The following is a 20,642-nucleotide window of genomic DNA, read 5'->3' on the forward strand; positions in this document are numbered from 1 at the left end:
ATTATAATCTATTTTACAATGAATATATATATATATATATATATATATATTTAATAAAAATTTAATTCGTTGTTATTGTCAATTTGTGAATAATTAAAAAATAAAAAATGGAAATTTTTTGCCGATACTTGCTTATCACTACAAAACGCATGATATCAGTACAAAATTACCTTTTTCAAAAAAAGGTAAAAAAAGGCGCCAAGTACACGCGCAATGTATATTGTAAATCTAAAAATCTTAAATGGTAGTAGCTTTATTTCTTCCTAACAAAATAATTCACAAAATTGCGTTACCTAACTCAACCCAAGTGATATGTATAGTAGCTTTATATTTTTCTCCCTAACAGAATAATTCACAAAATTGCGTTACCTAATTCAACCTAAGTGATACGTATTTCAAAAAAAGATGTGAAATTTTTAAATTGCGCCAATTGCAAAGAGAATATATATACTTTGAAAAATAATTGTTATGCAACTACTTTTAAAAAATAAAACAAAATTGTGTTACCTAACTCAGCCCAAGTGGTATGTATCTTTGTATTCCTGAGAGTCTTTTTATCAACCCAAGTGGTAGTAGTTTTAATTCTCTTTGATAAAATTATAATATTACAAAGAATTATTTTAATCACAAAGAATTAAAGAGGTAACATAAAATAAAAATATTTAATTAAAATAAAATAAATAAATTTTTCTTGTAAAAAACTTGGCGTTGCTTTTTTAAGGTCAACTCAGAAAAACTTGCATAGGTGCATAAGCATATGCATAAAGAGATGGATTGGTCTATTTCCTTTTGCACGTATACATATAAACCAATTAATTTCTTATGTTTATGCGCTATGCAAATTTGTCTGGATAAGAGCCTCCGCACAAGACTCTCGTATGATAGCGTAGCGTAACGTAACGTGGATTAACGCACAAGAAACGTATCGGTTAGAGCCTCCGCACAAAATTTTTGTATGGTAACGTAACGTAGATTAACGCACAAGAAACGTATTGACGTATAAAGCGTCATCTACAATGGCAGCAGGAGTATACAGTAAGACGTAAGCAGTAAGTTATTGACTAATGGGATTTTTACAATTCAAGAATAATCGACTGTGATTGGTCAATAGAATAGTTTACTGCTTACGTCTTATTGCATACTCCTGCTGCCATTGTAGACGACGCTTAATGCCGTAACTGATACGTTTCTTGTGCGTTGACCCATGTTTCGTTACACTACGTTGCCATACGAAAGTCTTGTGCAAAGGTTCTAAACCTTAAAAAAGCAGCGCCAAGTTTTTTACAAGAAAAATTTATTTATTTTATTTTAATTAAATATTTTTATTTTATGTTACCTCTTTAATTCTTTGTGATTAAAATAATTCTTTGTAATATTATAATTTTATCAAAGAGAATTAAAACTACTACCACTTGGGTTGATAAAAAGACTCTCAGGAATACAAAGATACATACCACTTGGGCTGAGTTAGGTAACACAATTTTGTTTTATTTTTTAAAAGTAGTTGCACAACAATTATTTTTCAAAGTATATATATTCTCTTTGCAATTGGCGCAATTTAAAAATTTCACATCTTTTTTTGAAATACGTATCACTTAGGTTGAATTAGGTAACGCAATTTTGTGAATTATTCTGTTAGGGAGAAAAATATAAAGCTACTATACATATCACTTGGGTTGAGTTAGGTAACGCAATTTTGTGAATTATTTTGTTAGGAAGAAATAAAGCTACTACCATTTAAGATTTTTAGATTTACAACATACATTGCGCGTGTACTTGGCGCCTTTTTTTACCTTTTTTTGAAAAAGGTAATAAAAACTATTCTCTGCTTTAACAAATTATTTATGTTTCGTTAACTTTAGCGCTTAATATTTGTAACAGAAATAATTTGTTAAAGCAGAGAATAGTTGGTATATCAAAAGTACATGTAAATATGAACTTTTCATATACCAACTATTCTCTGCTTTAACAATTTTATTTCTGATTCGTTAACTTCAACACTTAATATCTGTAACATAAATAATTTGTTAAAGCCGAGAATAGTTGATATATGAAAAGTAAATATTTATGTGTACTTTTCATATACCAACTATTCTCTGCTTTAACAAATTATTTATGTTTCGTTAACTTAAACGCTTAATATTTGTAACAGAAATAATTTGTTAAAGCAGAGAATAGTTGGTGTATGAAAAGTACATGTAAATATGAACTTTTCATATACCAACAATTCTCTGTTTTAACAATTTTATTTCTGTTTCGTTAACTTCAACGCTTAATATCTGTAACAGAAATAATTTGTGTTCCAAAATATTCTCTGTTGTAATCAAAACCATGTGGTCGCGGAGCATGTCCGTAGTCGCTACATCGCGTCGGTATGACAGGTCTCATAACCTGATAGTCGTCAACTTTAACAGTTAATATCTCGCTTCGCGGGGCAGAGCGGGGCTTTTTTCTGCCAGATTCGTTCGTTTTGTGCAAAAACGCGTCGATTAAGCCTAAATTCAGCGAAATCGGTGAGGAGGGAGCTCTCCTTCAGATTTACCTTTTTAAATTATGGTTTTAAAAACATTTTTATTTAAACGTTTCTTAATGGTTCTTTACGGTTATGAAACTATTGTTGCACTCCGGCGGAGTTTCCCTCGGCTGGTTCACTCGCGCACTCGCGTAAACGCTCGCGGAAATAAGGAGGACACTTAATTGGGAGTAGAAAGGAGTCGTTTATTATCTGCGATATCAGGCTCGATTGTACAGAGAAACGTCCGTTTGAGAACGAGAACACACCGGAATCTGGCAGGCGTTTACATAGCAACGTAAGTCACCAAAGACGCTCCGCGACGAAAGATACCAGGCGACGCTCGCAACGCGGGTGCAACACTACCCCCCCCTTCTTCTTGATTGTCGTCCCGACAATTAGGGAGGGCAGTTTCCAAGCGATTCCTTTTTCTCTGCAGGTTTCAGGACTCCGAAACGATCCTCGCCCATTCCCGAGCTATTGCTACGGGTTTTCAGGCTTCGCTTCCTTTTGTCCAACCCACAATCTTCTCGCCCTTTCTCACGTCCTGACAGGACGAATTTGCAGGAACCCGCTTTCATCTCACCCCGGCGTTGAATTCTTCGTCGCCGTATTATACTTCGTCGTCGACGTCACTCTTCCAGTCTTCGGACAAGGGGGGGGAATATTAGACTTCGGAACAATCGCAAAGACATCGTCAACATAACGACAAAAAAACCGGATCGGAAAACTTAATTGTTTCAAGCAGAAAGTCTCAAGATCATCCATAACAATGTCCGCAAGGATAGGAGATAGAGGGAAACCTATGGGGCTACCGAAAACCTGTTCATAAAATTGCTCGTCAAACTGAAAACTTGTTGAAGATAGGATGAGGTCAATCGCGTATAAAAATTGTTCTAAATTGAAATTTGTTAGAAACGGGTAATAAGAATCGTGAAGAGATTGTGTATGTGAACATGTTGATATAAGTGGCGATTCGGTAGAATGCTCACAGATGGCGTCGGTGTTACAGTTCCCTAGTTATCTTTAACGTTATGTGTTTTGCGAGCGCTGCGACGACCGCGTTGCGCCCCAGCGCCGGAAAACGGTACGAAAAGACGATACTGCGCAAGCGTGAGCGTGTCGGGACGGGCGTGAAGCCCGCCGAACAAGCATTCGTCTTCCGGCTAGCGAGGCGTATGTACAGTCGCGTTCTTTACATCGGCTTCAGATATACGTATAATTGCTACGCGATTAAAATCCGCCAGACTATTGAGTCTGAGACAGAAAGAACGAGGACGTCTCCGTAATATCAGAGGAGGTTTTGCTGCTGACCCTGACAAGAGGTTAATTGAAGTACCTCGCTCGATTCGATTGAAGGAAGGACGAACTTAGCCATTGCGACGTGGCCTCGTTGAAACGGAATGAAGCGGCCACCTTAGCCATATTGAGAAAAGCTGAACGCCCGTTAAGGGGCTTAGTCCTGGCGACTATCTTGCAAAGGATTATCGGAAAGATATACAAGGTAAATTTGGTGATCTCTATAGAAATCAGAACAAATCAAACGGAAGGGCGTTAATGTCAAATCAACGGTAGCGCGTAAATATGCATTTACGTACTTTCAGAAGTAATATGTAAATATGCGTTTACATTACAGATGGTTCTTGATTTCAGAGATACCAATATATCTATACGGTAAAATTCTCGGATCGTGTAATCTATATTATTCCGATGTTAAGGATACTGCCTTCTATTTATAATTAAACGGATTGCATCCTCGCATAACTCACGGGGCGACGGATTGCATCTTCGTAGAAAGGCTATATTGCTGCCTAAATATTCCGGAATTAATTATCTGTCTGAGCTCAGTAGAACTTAAAGTTATTTTGAATGGTTGCAACCCGCGAATAAAGTCATTGATTCTCGATGTGTAGTAATTTAACTTACACTATCGATGCACACGTAATTCGGATATTCACGCATAGTCGGTATTATCTTAACCAATATTGCGATTCGACCCGTGGCTATTTGCCAGTTATTAACGTTTACGAAACACCGTATTACATACGAAAAGTTAATTATTATTTAATTGAGTTCACTTTTCATTTATCGAATTGTTTATCCTACTCAATTGAAACATTTTATATAACTTGATTTACTGCGGAAGTTACTGTATCAATTAATAGAAAGAAAGTGCATTATATTGAAGTTGTAGAATCTCGCACAATATTTATATAAGCCTAAACATTCTCTCGATTGCTTTACTTTACATATGTTTATTTGCTTACTTGCCAAGTGAGAGATATATAAGGATTATTTTCGACGAATTACTAGTTGACACAGTACTTCAATTTATTTATGCTTTGTATATTATTGCTATATTTATGTAATGTGCGTTTTGAATAATATGTTTAACTTGCTTGATCCTTTCTTAAAACAGATTTAAGTATTGACATCACTTGATTCTTTTCTCTGATCGAGATACAAAAATAACGGAATTATGTTTCTTATAATCATTTATGATGAGAGATTAACTTCTTTTAGTGACACATGAGAAAGGATTATGCATTGATAATTCACCATTATCTTCGTTTGTATTTATGCTATGTGTTCTCTGTATAACATTTTCTCTTACGAAATATTCGTTTATTATAACATAACTAACATGAAAATACACAATATCTTTACCGACGTAATAACAAGAAAAGTGTCGTTCCCTATTCTGTAAATCTTGAGCCCAGGCTCCTGCGCGAGCTTGTACGTTTCAAACAAAATCAGTATTACGGGAAATATATCTCCATCTATTCTTTATACCATCCATAACTAAATCTTTAGGTATATTAGTGAATAATGCAGTGACGTCGAGAGAGACCATCAATTCATCTGGATTAATTTTAAAATTGTTGATCTTAGACACAAAGGTCCAACTGTCTTTAATATATAACTTAGGTTTCGGTATGGATTTATGTAATATGTTATGGATGAAACGCGCTACATTATAAAGTGGACTACCTACAGCGGTGCCAACTGCGATGCCACGTACATTGGCCAAACCAAAAGACATCTCGAAACACGCATTAAAGAGCATAGAGCGGATATCAAGAAGCATGTCGGCAACCATTCGGTTGTCAGTAAGCATCGTACTTCCTTTGATCACGAATTCGATTGGCATAAAACAGAGATGTTACATAGCGAAAAACAAATTAGAAAACGCGAGATCGCTGAAATGTTTTTCATAACACAAAATAACAACACAATCAACCTACAGAAAGACACGGATAATTTGACCGGGGCATATGATATAATAATAAAAAATATTTAACGTCGATCGTGATCAAAGTGCCTTTATCACCCGTGGACTGCTGACATGCTTTTCACATTTACCATCATTTTTACATATGACGCGCAAACTTGTAAGTTTATATTTTATACTTTTCTTTCTATATTTTTTATCATTTAGTAAGTTTTATCATTTTAATTTTCATCACTTTTTAAACTTGTCAATTTATATTTTATATTTTTCTTTTTATATTTTCTCATCATTTTAGTTCTAGATTTTTTATATTATATATTTTTTTCTTTTTATATTTTTTTATTTAGTTCTTGACTTTTGGATTGTTGGCACAATGCCAGGACTGAATTGTTTGCAAGTAATATAATTTGAACACTTGATAAGGACCGAAAGTGACGGTCGAAACGTCGTGAGATAATTAAAGAATTTTATATAGCCAGTCAGCGTCGATTATTACCACTCCATTTTATATTTATACATATATAATAGTATATAAATATATATTAAAATATATAATTATATATATTAATATATTTATATAGAAATAAATTAGAATTTTTTTAAATATTAAGTAAATCTTAAAATATATAAATTTATATAATTATACATAATTATATATAATTTTATCTGTCAAAGATATAGAAATTAATGTACATTATATAAGAATCCATGTAAATTATATATGATTATATATGATTATATATAATCATATATAAACTTTAAATTCGGATTATCCCAATAGATGGCATTCAATAGGATTCGTTTCTCGTATTTAAAATTTGACGAACAGTAGTATAAAAACGGTATCAAGAGACACACGGCACTGTCTCACGTCAAGCAGTGCCAAGTTATAATATATAAAATAAATTTTTCACTTTTTATTTATTCATTATCAAGAGACACGGTAGTGTCTCGCGCCAAGTACGCGCGAAGCGAGACGCACCGTGACTCTTTTACGCGAACGCATGAGTTGCGAGTATCCGAGATTTTGAGATCTCAATAACGAGTAAACGGATCAATTTCTAAGTAGGTTCGATCGAAAGCTTGGGGTTTGATTTATAAATAAGAGTCTTTTTTTTCCGTTACGTGCCCTACGAGCGAAGATATTGCGATGCAAAGTCCAAATGTGGAAAATTTTTTTTTAAGAAACGTCCACGTCGGACAAAAATGGCGGCTGGTGTGTCACTTTCCCATTTTTGACACGAGAGTGCATTCGTGCATTGTCGCAGTGCGTGACAGTGACAGTTTTTTACAACCTAGAAAAGGATAAGTGTAAGTGTGTAATAGTCGTGACCGTTGCCGCGTCGTGACAGATAGTGAAATATATATAAGTATTGACCGTAGAGAGCTGATGCCGATAGATCTTTAAGAAGGAAGGTGTATCTACAAAATCGTACAAACACGTACGTATATGCTGTCTTGTAAAAGTTGTCAAACTGTATGTTTACGCGAGCGTTACTTCTGTAGTAACTTACGATAATTCACTCGTTTACGCGGAGTAAATTATCGTAAGCTACTACAAAATCCCGTTTACGCGAAGGAAAATTCTGTTTACGCGAAGGAATTATCGTAAGTTTACTACAGAAGTAACGCTCGCGTGTAAACGTAGTAAGTGAAATATATAAAGTATTAACCACAGAGAGATGTCGAGGAGATCTTTAAAAGAAGGAAGGTATATTCAAAATGGCACACGTACGTATATGCTGTCTTGTAAAAGTTGTCGAACTATATGTTTACGCGAGTGAGTACATCTATAGTAACTTACAGTAATTCATATTAAGATACGTCGTCGTCTCTCAATCAGAGAAACGTAACCTTCACTACTTTCAACGGTGGCTCTTGATTTCCGATCATAATAGTTACTATAAAATCTCCTGTTTACGCGGAGGAATTATCGTATCGTAAGTTACTACAGAAGTAACGTTTGCGTAAATAGGTTATAAAAATAACACGATGTTATATATGTGGTTTGCCGTGAATATATATATATATATATATATATATATATATATGTGTGTGTGTATGTGTGATTTCTGCCTAGTGCTCTGAATGTCATCTAGTCATACATATCAAGAACTTTCGATGGGCTTCTTCAAAAGATAGGATATGAAGAAAATCCTAATGCATGATGACGATACCACAAAGATGCTAAGGCTAGATGCCACGAAATGTGCATGTATCGTCGATCACGCGGAATGCAAGAAAAAATCCGCCGTTAAATTGAGCGAACATTCACGAATCCTGATACCCACAAGTAATTTCTTACAATCTTTTTATGATCCTGATTATCTCATAATTTGTATTTTTGTACGTGTATTTTATGCTTTGATAGAAGGAACGTGAAAAAGAGCAGGAAAAGGAAAGAGCACTAGCGGCGAAGCAGACAGAAAAGAACAAACAGAAAAGACAGATTCAAGATTTGTCTTTTAATCTGGACGAAGACGAAGATGAAGCTGAGATGTCTTCTGACGAAGACAATGCCGAAAAATCCCCGCAGTCAGAAAATGTGCAATCTGATGGCCCTGCGATTAAGAAGATTTAGAAAAATCCAGATGTAGATACATGTTTTTTGCCAGTAGGGAAAGGGACGAGGAGGAAAATAAACTTAGGGAAGAATTGAGACAAGAATGGGCTAGAAAGCAGAACGCGTTGAAGGAAGAAGAAATTGAGATCACATTCAGTTATTGGGATGGATCTGACCATCGTCGGAGTGTTATAATGAAGAAAGGTGAATGTCTCAGTGGTTTAGAGAACGTTTAAGTTATTAAAATACTCCAGTGTCACTTTTGGAGTAACATTGGCATGATATATAATGTTCTGCTGCATAAATTAAATTTTCACATACATGTAATTTTATCTATTAGGTTCTTCAGAGATGTTTAGAAGTTCTGAGGCCCGAATTCAGCGAGCTTAAAACAGTAATGGCAGATCAGTTAATGTATGTCAAGGAGAATCTTATATTACCGCACCATTATACGTTTTACTGCAACTGTAACTGATTTTATTGCAACTAAGGGAAATATACCAAATGATAAAACTTATGAAGCAATATCACAATGTTGGCATGTTATTTTAATGTATGTAATATTGCGATTAGGCACGAGGAAAGAGCGGGCCTCTGTTCACATTTGACGTTCACGATGATATTCGTATTATGCACGATGCTTCTGTCAAAACCGAGGAATCACATGTCGGAAAAGTTTTACTTAGGTATTTATTATTAAAAGAATATTTTGCATAATTCTTTTTTATGTTATTTTTTTATTTTTCTCATTAGATCATGGTACGAGAGGAACAAACACATTTTTCCAGCGAGTAGATGGGAACCTTTTGATCCAACGAAAAGTTACAAGTATACAGTGTCGGATAAAAATAGGAAGAAAGCTAAAATCTGATCTTAGATTCAACGAATTGTCCAATTTTGTTTAAAGGATTCAGATTCAAGGACTGTAAATATTATAACCAGATAAATAACTTTGTTTCATCGTACAATTAATTCATTATAAAATAGCTGATTATATATATATATATATATATATATATATATATATATATATTGTAGCTACATTGTATTTTTAAGGACTGTGATTTTAATTCATTCAGTTATGTGATAATATTTAATTCATTTACTCGATTATATAGCTCTACTAAATAGTTAAGTTTTCGCAAACATTTGGAGGGAAAATAAAAATACATGAATAGTTTAATGACTTGAATATAATAATTACAATATGAAAATACAAAACCATACTTTAATTCATTCCGATACAGAAACAGTATTAAAATATTAATCCATGATCAGATCCTCTAACAGAAATCTATTTACAAATATTAGATGTATCATCTCTTGTCATTTCTTGAAGATAACTGAACAAAAATAAATATATACAATTATATCGATTATAATCACGTATTATTCATAGATTTGATACAAGTTGGATCCATGTATGTAATATTTTTGGGAAAATGGTCCATTATAATAAACTTTTTCTCAGTCGATCTGTTCAAGCAGTCAAGGAATCCGAACCAATAAATAACTAGTCCAGACCCGAATCTGTTCCAGTAGTTTCCAGTTTCGCATCGTTTTATATTCTTCATGTGTTTTTAATACATGAATTATTACTTATTTGAAAATTAATAATTAGTGGATAAGGAATAATCACTGTCAGGTAAATTTTTTATTTTAAAAATAATTGATTTAATATAAATAATTTAATTATTGCAGATAAACATGATTTAAAAAACAGGTTAATATTATATATATGTATATATACGATATATATGTGTATTTATATCTACCTAACATAAAGAATTTACAAGAATAACATTAAATATTGTTTGGGCTGTTGATTTAAGATTTGAATTCTATTATGATGGCGCTGCCGCTCAAAGGATATAGCGCAAAGGGAACTAGCCCCCCTAGTAATAACGGATGTCGCCACATGTTCTCCAGAGGCGCTCGCTTCGTACCCACTAGCCCCAGTAGTACCACGTTGCCATGCGGTGTAATCAGTCGTCGTCAGTCTGTCTCAGTAGATTGTCTCGGTCTGTCGAGAGTACATTATCTAAGTTTGTAAAGATCATATCGTAGAGCCAAAGTTTATTTGTACGAGCAATAAAAAATTTGTAAAACACGAAGCAAAGTCATTCTTTAGCGAAGCTGTATCCAAAGACGAGAAAATACGTGCCGTGCACCCGGCTCAACAAGAGCTGCGTAACATATGGTCCTTCGAGCCGGATACTCAGTCCGGTCTCGTGCAAAGGCATTCAAAGTTCACAAGGGCGTGGACGGAAGCGAAGATCGAGAATACACGCCTCATTCGCCATTGATGGTGACGAGTCTGTTCAAGGAAAGTAATTTATTGCGTACAAGGCAAAGGCGCATCAAGCATTACGCATTGCAAAGCATAAGGACAACGGCTAAGATACATAGCTACCAGGTGAGTCTCCGTTGCCCATCCCATCCATTTACAGTCCATTCCCTTCATATCGAGTTCTTCAAAGATGGCGGAACAAGAATTCGCACAACGTGCCGCAAAGACGAAACGGTCGCAAGCAAAGGCCGCGTGTACGCGCGGGAAGAAGTTCGTGGACGAAATAGGCGACAAACCCGTGTCGGTAATCGAATTGCGACAGAGACAAGCAAAGTTTCGCGAGTGTTGGCAATCATTCGAAGACGCGCAGTCCGACATCGAGATGTTTGAAAACGCAAACGAGCAGGAAATCGTGAATAACGCAGAGCGTCAATCGTTCGAAGAGAAATATTTCGAGGTCGACGCGAGGTTCGAGGAGCTTATAATCGAGCATATAATACACCAGAAACGGGCGCTGCCGGCCCCAATCCGTTCGACATGTTTCGAGTGCCGGATAATCGCGATAACCCTCCGCAAGTCAACGCCAATATGAAGTTACCGCGAATCGACCTTCCTACGTTTTTGGGTTCGTACGAGGATTGGTATCCATTTCATGATGTGTTTCATTCGATGATACATACGAACACTACATTACCGACCGTACAAAAGATGCATTATCTGCGATCATCTCTCAAAGGCGAAGCGGCAGACGTTATTAGTTCATTAGATATAGCGGCCGAAAATTACGAAGAAGCATGGGCGATGTTAAAAGAGAGATATGATGACCAGCGGGCTATAATGCAGAAGCACATTAAAGCGATATTCGGACAGTCAGTGTTGCATAAGGAAAATCATGCTGAACTGAGGCATCTTTTGGATAATGTATTAAAGCATTTGCGAGCGTTAAAGGTATTAAAACGTCCTATCGACCAATGGGACGATCTTATTATTCACGTAATTACAACTAAATTGCCGCCGGCCACAAACAAAGAATGGGAGACTAGCCTCAAAGATTCAAATATTCCGACTCTCAAACAATTAACGGATTTTTTGGCTCACAGGTGTCGTACATTAGAAGCGGTTGATAGGAATCCTCAAAGCCCCACATCGTCTAATAGCGTTGGTAAGACAAATACAAAGAAGTCTACTGTAGCAAACGTAGCAACTGACAATTCAGGGTGTGTCCTTTGCAAGGGTGATCATCCTATCTTTCTTTGTGGCAAATTTCTCGGGTTCTCAGTCGACAAGCGTTTTCAAGAAGTCAAGGCCCTCAAGCTGTGCTTAAATTGTCTCAAATCCACAGATCATCGAGCGAAGAATTGCAACGCCGGCTCATGTAAGAAGTGTAGTAAGAGGCACAATACTTTATTACACATGGAATCAACCCCGCAAGCGAAGGAAACTGAAACGAAGTCCACGGATGTGGTTGCCTCTGTGCAATCAGCATCATTAACGAGCGTAAATCACGTCACACGGTTGTCAGGGCAGCATGTCTTACTGTCCACAGCAATCATTCACGTTCAGGATAATAAAGGAAGTATTCTACCGTGTCGAGCTATTCTCGATGCTGGCTCGCAAGCGAACTTCGTGACATCAGAACTAGTCGAAAGGCTCGGGCTCAAGCGACATCCTACCTCTGTGCCAATAAGCGGAGTGGGAGAATCGAGCACTGAAACGCATAGCTACGTTAACATAATGGTGCAATCTCGTTTCAACGGCTTCAAGGTAGAACTCAGATGCCTTGTGCTGCGTAAGATTGTACAGGACATTCCAAATACACCAATGAGAAGATTGGACATTCGCGTTCCACCAGGAATCAAGTTAGCGGATCCCAATTTTATGGAGACATCAAAGATAGACATACTCATAGGAGCAGGACTTTTTTGGGATCTCCTCTGTGTAGGTCAGATAAGGACCACACCAGATCAGCCACGTTGGCAGAAAACACAATTCGGCTGGATCGCAGGAGGTGAAATCAGCACAAGAAAGACGCAGTCCGAAGCAACGATCTGCAATCTTATCACCAACGAAGCACTCGATAATGCTATAGCGAAATTTTGGGAAATCGAGCATGGCGCGCGGAAGATCAAGATGTCAGCAGAGGATCGCAAGTGCGTAGAGCATTTTAAGTCAACGGTCAAGAGAAATTCGACGGGCAGATTTATAGTCAAGCTCCCGATCAAGCACGAAGAATTAGCGCGGCTCGGTCAATCAAAGGACATTGCTACACGACAATTTATAAATCTCGAACGACGTCTAAATCGTAATCCGTCGCTCAAAAAGGATTACACGGACTTCATCCATGAATACGAAGCGTTGGGGCATTTGAGAGAGGTGCAAGGTCAAGATATAGAAACCTTCCCGCACTGCTATTTGCCTCACCATTGCGTGATCAAAGAAGAGAGTGATACGACCAAACTAAGGGTTGTATTCAACGCCTCATGCAAAACGACAACGGGCGTTTCACTTAATGACTGCCTGATGGTCGGGCCCTCACTGCAGCAGGATCTCTTTTCTATTATTTCAAGATTTCATACGTTTGAATTTGTTTTAGTTGCAGATATAACAAAGATGTATTGCCAGGTGTTGGTCGACGAATCACAGGTATCTTTGCAACGTATCCTGTGGCGCGACACTCCGGATGGTCCGATAAGAGTGCTAGAATTATTAACAGTCACGTATGGCACTGGCGCAGCAGCCTTTCTTACCATTAAGTCAATCAGAACACTGGCAGAGATTGAAGCAAAGAACTTCCCGATTGGATCGAAAATCGTGTTGCGGGACTTTGACGTCGACGATCTCATTACTGGGGCAAACACGAAGGAAGCAGCCCTGCAAGTTCGTGATGAGACTACAAAGCTTCTTGAAAAAGGTGGTTTCGTATTACGCAAATGGGCTTCCAACAGTCCTGATCTGCTTGTTAATCTTCCTGACTCTTCCATGATGGATTCAACACGAACATTGGACAAAGAAGGTATGTGCAAAACATTGGGCATTCAATGGAATCCAAAGGATGATGTATTGCTGTATCGAATACAAATCAAAGCGGACACTAATCAGCGCGTGACAAAGAGAACAATTTTGTCATGTGTCGCACAGATATTTGATCCTTTAGGTCTTCTTGGACCGGTCATAATACTTGCAAAAATGTTGATTCAACGATTATGGACATTGCAGCTCGGCTGGGATGAATCTTTGCCCGCAGAGTTGCACACGCAATGGAGTAACTACAAATCGCAACTTAGCCAGTTGAATGATATTCGCATTCCCCGCAGAGCAGTCGAAGTTGAATCAAGCACACGCATTGAGCTGCACGGGTTTTGCGACGCGAGTCAAAATGCATATGGAGCATGCATATACTTACGCACTACAAATCAAAGAAGAGTGCATACTACGAAGCTATTATGCGCGAAGTCACGAGTAGCACCCCTGAAAGCCGTGTCTTTGCCTCGATTAGAGCTAAGCGCTGCGCAACTGTTGGCGCAACTAACCGACAAAGTCGGTCCTATTTTGGAATTGAAGATTGACGCAGTATACCTTTGGACAGATTCTCAAATAGTTTTGGATTGTATCAACTCCTCAAGTCGAAGATTCAACACTTTCGTTGCCAATAGAGTGGGTAACATACAAGAGCTCACATCGGTTCAAAGCTGGTCTCACGTAGGCACCGAATGTAACCCTGCAGATATTCTATCGCGTGGAGCCACTCCTTCTGTTCTCAAGGACGCAGATCTATGGTGGAATGGTCCATCGTGGTTGTGCGACGACGAATCCTTATGGCCTAAAGTCGTACGATCCTCAGTCAATGCGGAAGAGCTACCTGAGCAGCGAAAGACAATCGTAGTCACTTCTACTTCACATGAAGAATTCGACATCATCGATAGATTTTCGTCATATGTTCGATTGATTAAAACAATTGCGAGGTGTCTTCGTTTCGTGCATAACGCAAGATCCAAACCGGATGATCGTAGGTTCGATTCCATTTCCGCTCAAGAATTGGAAGTATCTCAAAGGCTTATCATTAGAAGAATACAGCGATTAATATTTCACATGGAAATTGAAGCTATCGAAAATCAAAGACCAATTAGGAGAGATAGTCGTTTGCTTGCTTTGAACCTCTTTTTAGATCACGAAGGATTATTAAGAGTTGGTGGACGTCTGAAAAATGCTAATATCTCCTATGAAATCAAGCATCAGCTGATATTACCAGCACGTCATCGGCTCACTCGTCTCATTATTGAGCAAGAGCACAAAAGATTACTACATGCAGGACCTCAGGCCACTTTGGCAGCTATAAGAGAACGTTATTGGCCTTTGAGTGCTAGAGGGATTGTTCGCGAAGTTGTGCATAAGTGTATCATCTGTGTCAAAGCTAGGCCCCGTATATCTAAACAAATTATGGGCGACCTTCCGGCCACTCGTGTGACTCCCGCTCGGCCATTTCATAATACAGGTGTCGATTATTGCGGACCCATATTTCTTCGAGAGGGAAAGCGAAGAAACGCAAGAAAATCTAAGGCTTGGATTGCAGTATTTGTTTGTTTCGTCACGAAAGCGGTTCACATCGAGGTTGTATCGGATTTAACCACAGAAGGATTTTTAAGTGCATTAAAGCTTTTCATTGGTCGACGAGGAAGACCAGCTAACATATATTCGGATAATGGAACTAATTTCGTGGGAGCCAATCGCGAATTAGAAGAGTTGCGGACTTTATTCAATCGAGAAGAGTTTCGGCATAACATCACCAACAAGATGGCAGAAGATGCTATTACTTGGCATTTTATTCCTCCCCGCGCACCTCATTTCGGTGGATTGTGGGAATCTGCAGTTCGCTCCACTAAACACCATTTAATTAGAGTCTCCGCCGATGGATCATTGACATTTGAGGAGGCAGTCACATTATTATCGCAAATCGAAGCGATATTAAACTCGAGACCCTTAACTCCTTTATCTTCTGATCCCTTAGATCACTCCTACCTAACCCCTGGGCACTTTTTAATTGGAGACTCACTTATTTCGTATCCAGAGCCTACATTACAGGATTTGCCAGTAAATCGCTTATCTCGCTGGCAGCGTATCGAACAAATGCGTCAGCAATTTTGGAGGCAATGGTCAGCTGATTATCTCAATACATTACAACAGCGATCCAAATGGAAGCAAACTATAGGGCCTCAACTTCAAGTCGGTCAAATGGTGGTTGTACGAGAAAACGATTTACCCCCTTTGTCTTGGCTTACTGGTCGGATTGTTGAAGTTCATCCGGGAACTGATGGAATGATCAGAGCGGCCACTTTAAAAACCGCTAAAGGAACCTTTAAGCGACCTGCTTCTAGGATATGCATATTACCTATTGAAGTTTAGTTCTTTGTATACTCACATTTTATGTTTCAGATTGATAAGCATAGCCTATCAAGGCGCGCGGTATGTTTGGGCTGTTGATTTAAGATTTGAATTCTATTATGATGGCGCTGCCGCTCAAAGGATATAGCGCAAAGGGAACTAGCCCCCCTAGTAATAACGGATGTCGCCACATGTTCTCCAGAGGCGCTCGCTTCGTACCCACTAGCCCCAGTAGTACCACGTTGCCATGCGGTGTAATCAGTCGTCGTCAGTCTGTCTCAGTAGATTGTCTCGGTCTGTCGAGAGTACATTATCTAAGTTTGTAAAGATCATATCGTAGAGCCAAAGTTTATTTGTACGAGCAATAAAAAATTTGTAAAACACGAAGCAAAGTCATTTTTTAGCGAAGCTGTATCCAAAGACGAGAAAATACGTGCCGTGCACCCGGCTCAACGAGAGCTGCGTAACAAATATAATAAATAGGTATTTAATCAATAAATACATATTTAATAAATTTCAAAAATAGGAGACAATAGTTCTATATTATAACTATTATTACATTTAATGTGATAGCGATTCTCTATATAATACGAATATAAATACACATATATGTATATTTGTAAAAAGTAAAAGGTTATATATATATATATATATATATATATATATATAAATTTAATAAAAATTTAATTCGTTGTTATTGTCAATTTGTGAATAATTAAGAAATAAAAAATGGAAATTTTTTGCCGATACTTGCTTATCACTACAAAACGCATGATATCAGTACAAAATTACCTTTTTCAAAAAAAGGTAAAAAAAGGCGCCAAGTACACGCGCAATGTATGTTGTAAATCTAAAAATCTTAAATGGTAGTAGCTTTATTTCTTCCTAACAAAATAATTCACAAAATTGCGTTACCTAACTCAACCCAAGTGATATGTATAGTAGCTTTATATTTTTCTCCCTAACAGAATAATTCACAAAATTGCGTTACCTAATTCAACCTAAGTGATACGTATTTCAAAAAAAGATGTGAAATTTTTAAATTGCGCCAATTGCAAAGAGAATATATATACTTTGAAAAATAATTGTTGTGCAACTACTTTTAAAAAATAAAACAAAATTGTGTTACCTAACTCAGCCCAAGTGGTATGTATCTTTGTATTCCTGAGAGTCTTTTTATCAACCCAAGTGGTAGTAGTTTTAATTCTCTTTGATAAAATTATAATATTACAAAGAATTATTTTAATCGCAAAGAATTAAAGAGGTAACATAAAATAAAAATATTTAATTAAAATAAAATAAATAAATTTTTCTTGTAAAAAACTTGGCGCTGCTTTTTTAAGGTCAACCCAGACAAACTTGCATAGGTGCATAAGCATATGCATAAAGAGATGGATTGGTCTATTTCCTTTTGCACATATACATATAAACCAATTAATTTCTTATGTTTATGCGCTATGCAAATTTGTCTGGATAAGAGCCTCCGCACAAGACTCTCGTATGATAGCGTAGCGTAACGTAACGTGGATTAACGCACAAGAAACGTATCGGTTAGAGCCTCCGCACAAAATTTTCGTATGGTAACGTAACGTAGATCAACGCACAAGAAACGTATTGACGTATAAAGCGTCATCTACAATGGCAGCAGGAGTATACAGTAAGACGTAAGCAATAAGTTATTGACTAATGGGATTTTTACAATTCAAGAATAATCGACTGTGATTGGTCAATAGAATAGTTTACTGCTTACGTCTTATTGCATACTCCTGCTGCCATTGTAGACGACGCTTAACGCCGTAATATATTATTACATAAAATTATATATCATTTTATATAGTAATATATAACACAGGCCCACAAAAAAAAGAAAAGTTGTCTGCGCCATGGATCAGACCATGGTATTTCTATGTATTTTCGCCTGCTGAAATCGAATATGACCTCAGTTTTGCCTCTACACGTCAGGATTTTTTTCTACAGCCAAAAACAAGGTGTTTTGCCCTACAAAATACCCTGTTTTTGGCTGTAGAAAAAAATTCTGACGTGTAGGGGCAAAACTGAGGTCATATTCGGTTTTAGCAGACGAAAATACATGGGAATACCATGGTCTGGTTCATGGCGCAGACAACTTTTTTTTTGTCTGCACCATGGTCTGTGCACAGGCCCACAAAAAAAGAAAAGTTGTCTGCGCCATGGACTAGACCATGGTATTCCTATGTATTTTCGCCTGCTAAAACCGAATATGACCTCAGTTTTGCCCCTACACGTTAAGATTTTTTTCTACAGCCAAAAACAAGGTGTTTTGCTCACCTTAATATAAAGTTATATAATTATATAAAATTATATATATAAAAATTTGTAGAATTATATATTTTTATATATAATCAGATAAAATTATATCGTACCAATTTTCATATATAATTATATATAATTATATATGATTATATATAATTTTTTTTTCCCGGGCGGCAACCGAGCAACGTCAATTAGACGTCGATTCGATGGGTCATTTCTCGCTGGGATATTGGGCTCAATACAGGCCCCAGACCTAAAATCTAATAAAATCGTTTACTGCGGTCTTCTTCAAACCTTTCAATTTTTATCTAAAACACTTTTCCAATAAACCAATACTTTCTGAGATAATTGGTGGAAATAATTAGCATACGAAATAAAACCTTATTATATATGTTGGAGTGGAAGTTTATGCACATGGGCAAGAATCACTTATGTGGTGTATTCAGCAGTTTAGTGCGATCCCGAACAAAAGGAACTTCGCGCTCCGTAGTCCGCGACGTGAGTGAGCTTCGCTTTGTCTCCTCACGATCGCGAAGTTTTTCGATCATCAATAACACTGGTGCGAACCGCATCGGCCGCGTACCGCCTCAGTGTACTTCCGCATATACACAGCTGTTAGAAATTAGATCTATTTCTAACACCTTCCCTTAATTTCAACAAGCTGTGTGAACATATGTAACAAAGTTACATGCGAGTACATTTCACAATTATTTTAATACATCATATCGTACGGCAAAGTGTTACGATTCTTTTAACTTTATGTTTAGTTCATTCAGCTTTGATATCTATCCTAGCTCCAATTTTAACGTTATCTAACATTCAGTTCTATCCTATTATCATTTAGGTAACTAAGCTTTGATATCTATCCGAGCTCTAATTCTAACGTTATCTATCGTTTAGTTTTATCCTATTATCATTCAGTCAACTAAGGCTTTCTTAAAACTAACAAATTTATTTTTCCCTAATGGTTTAGTGAGCATGTCTGCTATTTGTTTATCGCTCTGACAATATTTTACACTGATTATTTTCTCTTTTACTTTTTCATGTATAAAATAATATCTCACGTCTGTGTTTCGACCTTCTATTTATTACACCGTTTTTTACGAGTTTTATCGCGCTTTGATTATCTATTTTTAAGTTCGCTTTTACTGTTTTTTTTAACAATTCTTCGATTAAAGCTTTTAGATACAATACTTCTTTGCAGCATTCGGCAGCTGCAATGTATTCTGCCTCCGTACTAAACGTCGCCACTATAGACTGCTTTCTAGAGCACCAGCTGACAGGACCTCCGCAATAAAATACAATGTATTCCGTCGTGCTCTCCCGTGTGTCCGGATCCCTAGCATAGTCTGAGTCGCAATATGCAATTATTTCATTCCCATTGGTCTCGCTTGAAAAACCTATTCCATGATCCCGTGTACCGTTTAGATACCTAAACATACGTTTTAAATCTATTAAGTTTTGATTTCCGGGATCGCTAACGTACCTGCTTCCGAATCCCACTGCCTGTGCCAAGTCTGGACGCGTTTTACTCGACAGGTAAAGCAAGCTGCCTATCGCCTCTCTATACGGATAGTTGATTTTTACTGGTTCTCGAACTGACTCTTCTTCTTTTGCCAACGGCGTGCTTACTGACTTTGACTCGTTCATTCTGTATTTCTCCAGGACCTTTGTAGAGTAGTTCTCTTGCGTCAGCTTCAATTTTCCTGATAAGTGTCTGATCTCCATCCCTAAGAACGACTTTGGATTCTTGTCCACCGTTATCTCGAATTCCGTTCTTAATTCTTTGATTAGCTGATTCATCTCTGAAGATTCTTCCCGAGCAACATTCCGTCGTCTACATAGAAGCCCAGAATTAGCTATCTGTCTTGCTTTACATATATGCACTGTTCTGTCACCAACGGTTCGAGCTTCTTATTCTTAAGAAACTCAGAGAATCTTCGATTCTACTTCCGAGAAGCTTATTGCTTCAATCCATACAATGATTTCAGTAGTTTACATATTCTGTCTCCACAGTTGAATCCTCCCGGAGAAAGCATGAATATATTTTCATCTAGTTCATCTAGTTCTCCGTACAGGAATGCAGTCTTCACGTCAAATGTAAACATGTGATACTTCTTGTTCGCTGCCAATGCAAATAGAATTCTTAGAGAGGTACTGTTTACCACAGAACTAAACGTTTCTGAGTAATCAATACCGCTCCTCTGCTCACACCCTCTTACAACTAATCTTGCTTTGCTTTTTCCGTTGTCCTTTATTTTAAAAATCCATCGGCTACTCAACATTTTTGCTCCATCTGCTTTCAATCTATCGACCAGTTTCCAGACCTTATTTTTCTTCAGTGATTCTTTTTCCTCTTGAATGGTCTTCTTCC

The 20,642-nt window shown here is 37.2% G+C and overlaps 1 protein-coding gene across 3 annotated transcripts; it reads left to right on the top strand.

Annotated features, from left to right (window-relative positions):
- The first annotated feature begins 6,673 nt into the window (after positions 1-6,673).
- Positions 6,674-16,678, top strand: LOC139820576 (uncharacterized). Of its 3 annotated transcripts, XM_071790938.1 has the most exons (7): positions 6,674-7,055; positions 7,128-7,186; positions 7,423-7,475; positions 7,825-8,037; positions 8,116-8,511; positions 8,648-8,993; positions 9,061-16,678. In XM_071790938.1, exon 7 carries the CDS (start codon positions 11,135-11,137, stop codon positions 15,995-15,997), a length of 4,863 nt encoding a protein of 1,620 aa, XP_071647039.1. In that variant the 5' UTR covers positions 6,674-7,055; positions 7,128-7,186; positions 7,423-7,475; positions 7,825-8,037; positions 8,116-8,511; positions 8,648-8,993; positions 9,061-11,134; the 3' UTR covers positions 15,998-16,678. The 3 variants fall into 3 exon arrangements, with proteins under 3 accessions (XP_071647039.1, XP_071647037.1, XP_071647038.1); XM_071790936.1 differs by having other exon boundaries at positions 7,050-7,186; XM_071790937.1 differs by having other exon boundaries at positions 7,050-7,186; positions 7,883-8,037.
- The last annotated feature ends 3,964 nt before the right edge of the window (positions 16,679-20,642 follow it).

The sequence above is a fragment of the Temnothorax longispinosus genome, chromosome 10 (assembly GCF_030848805.1).
Source record: "Temnothorax longispinosus isolate EJ_2023e chromosome 10, Tlon_JGU_v1, whole genome shotgun sequence".
NCBI lineage: Eukaryota > Metazoa > Arthropoda > Insecta > Hymenoptera > Formicidae > Temnothorax > Temnothorax longispinosus.

What these genes read in the sequence shown, in the direction of transcription:
- LOC139820576 (XM_071790938.1), top strand. Translation starts at nt 11,135, where the DNA reads ATGTTTCGAGTGCCGGATAATCGCGATAACCCTCCGCAAGTCAACGCC.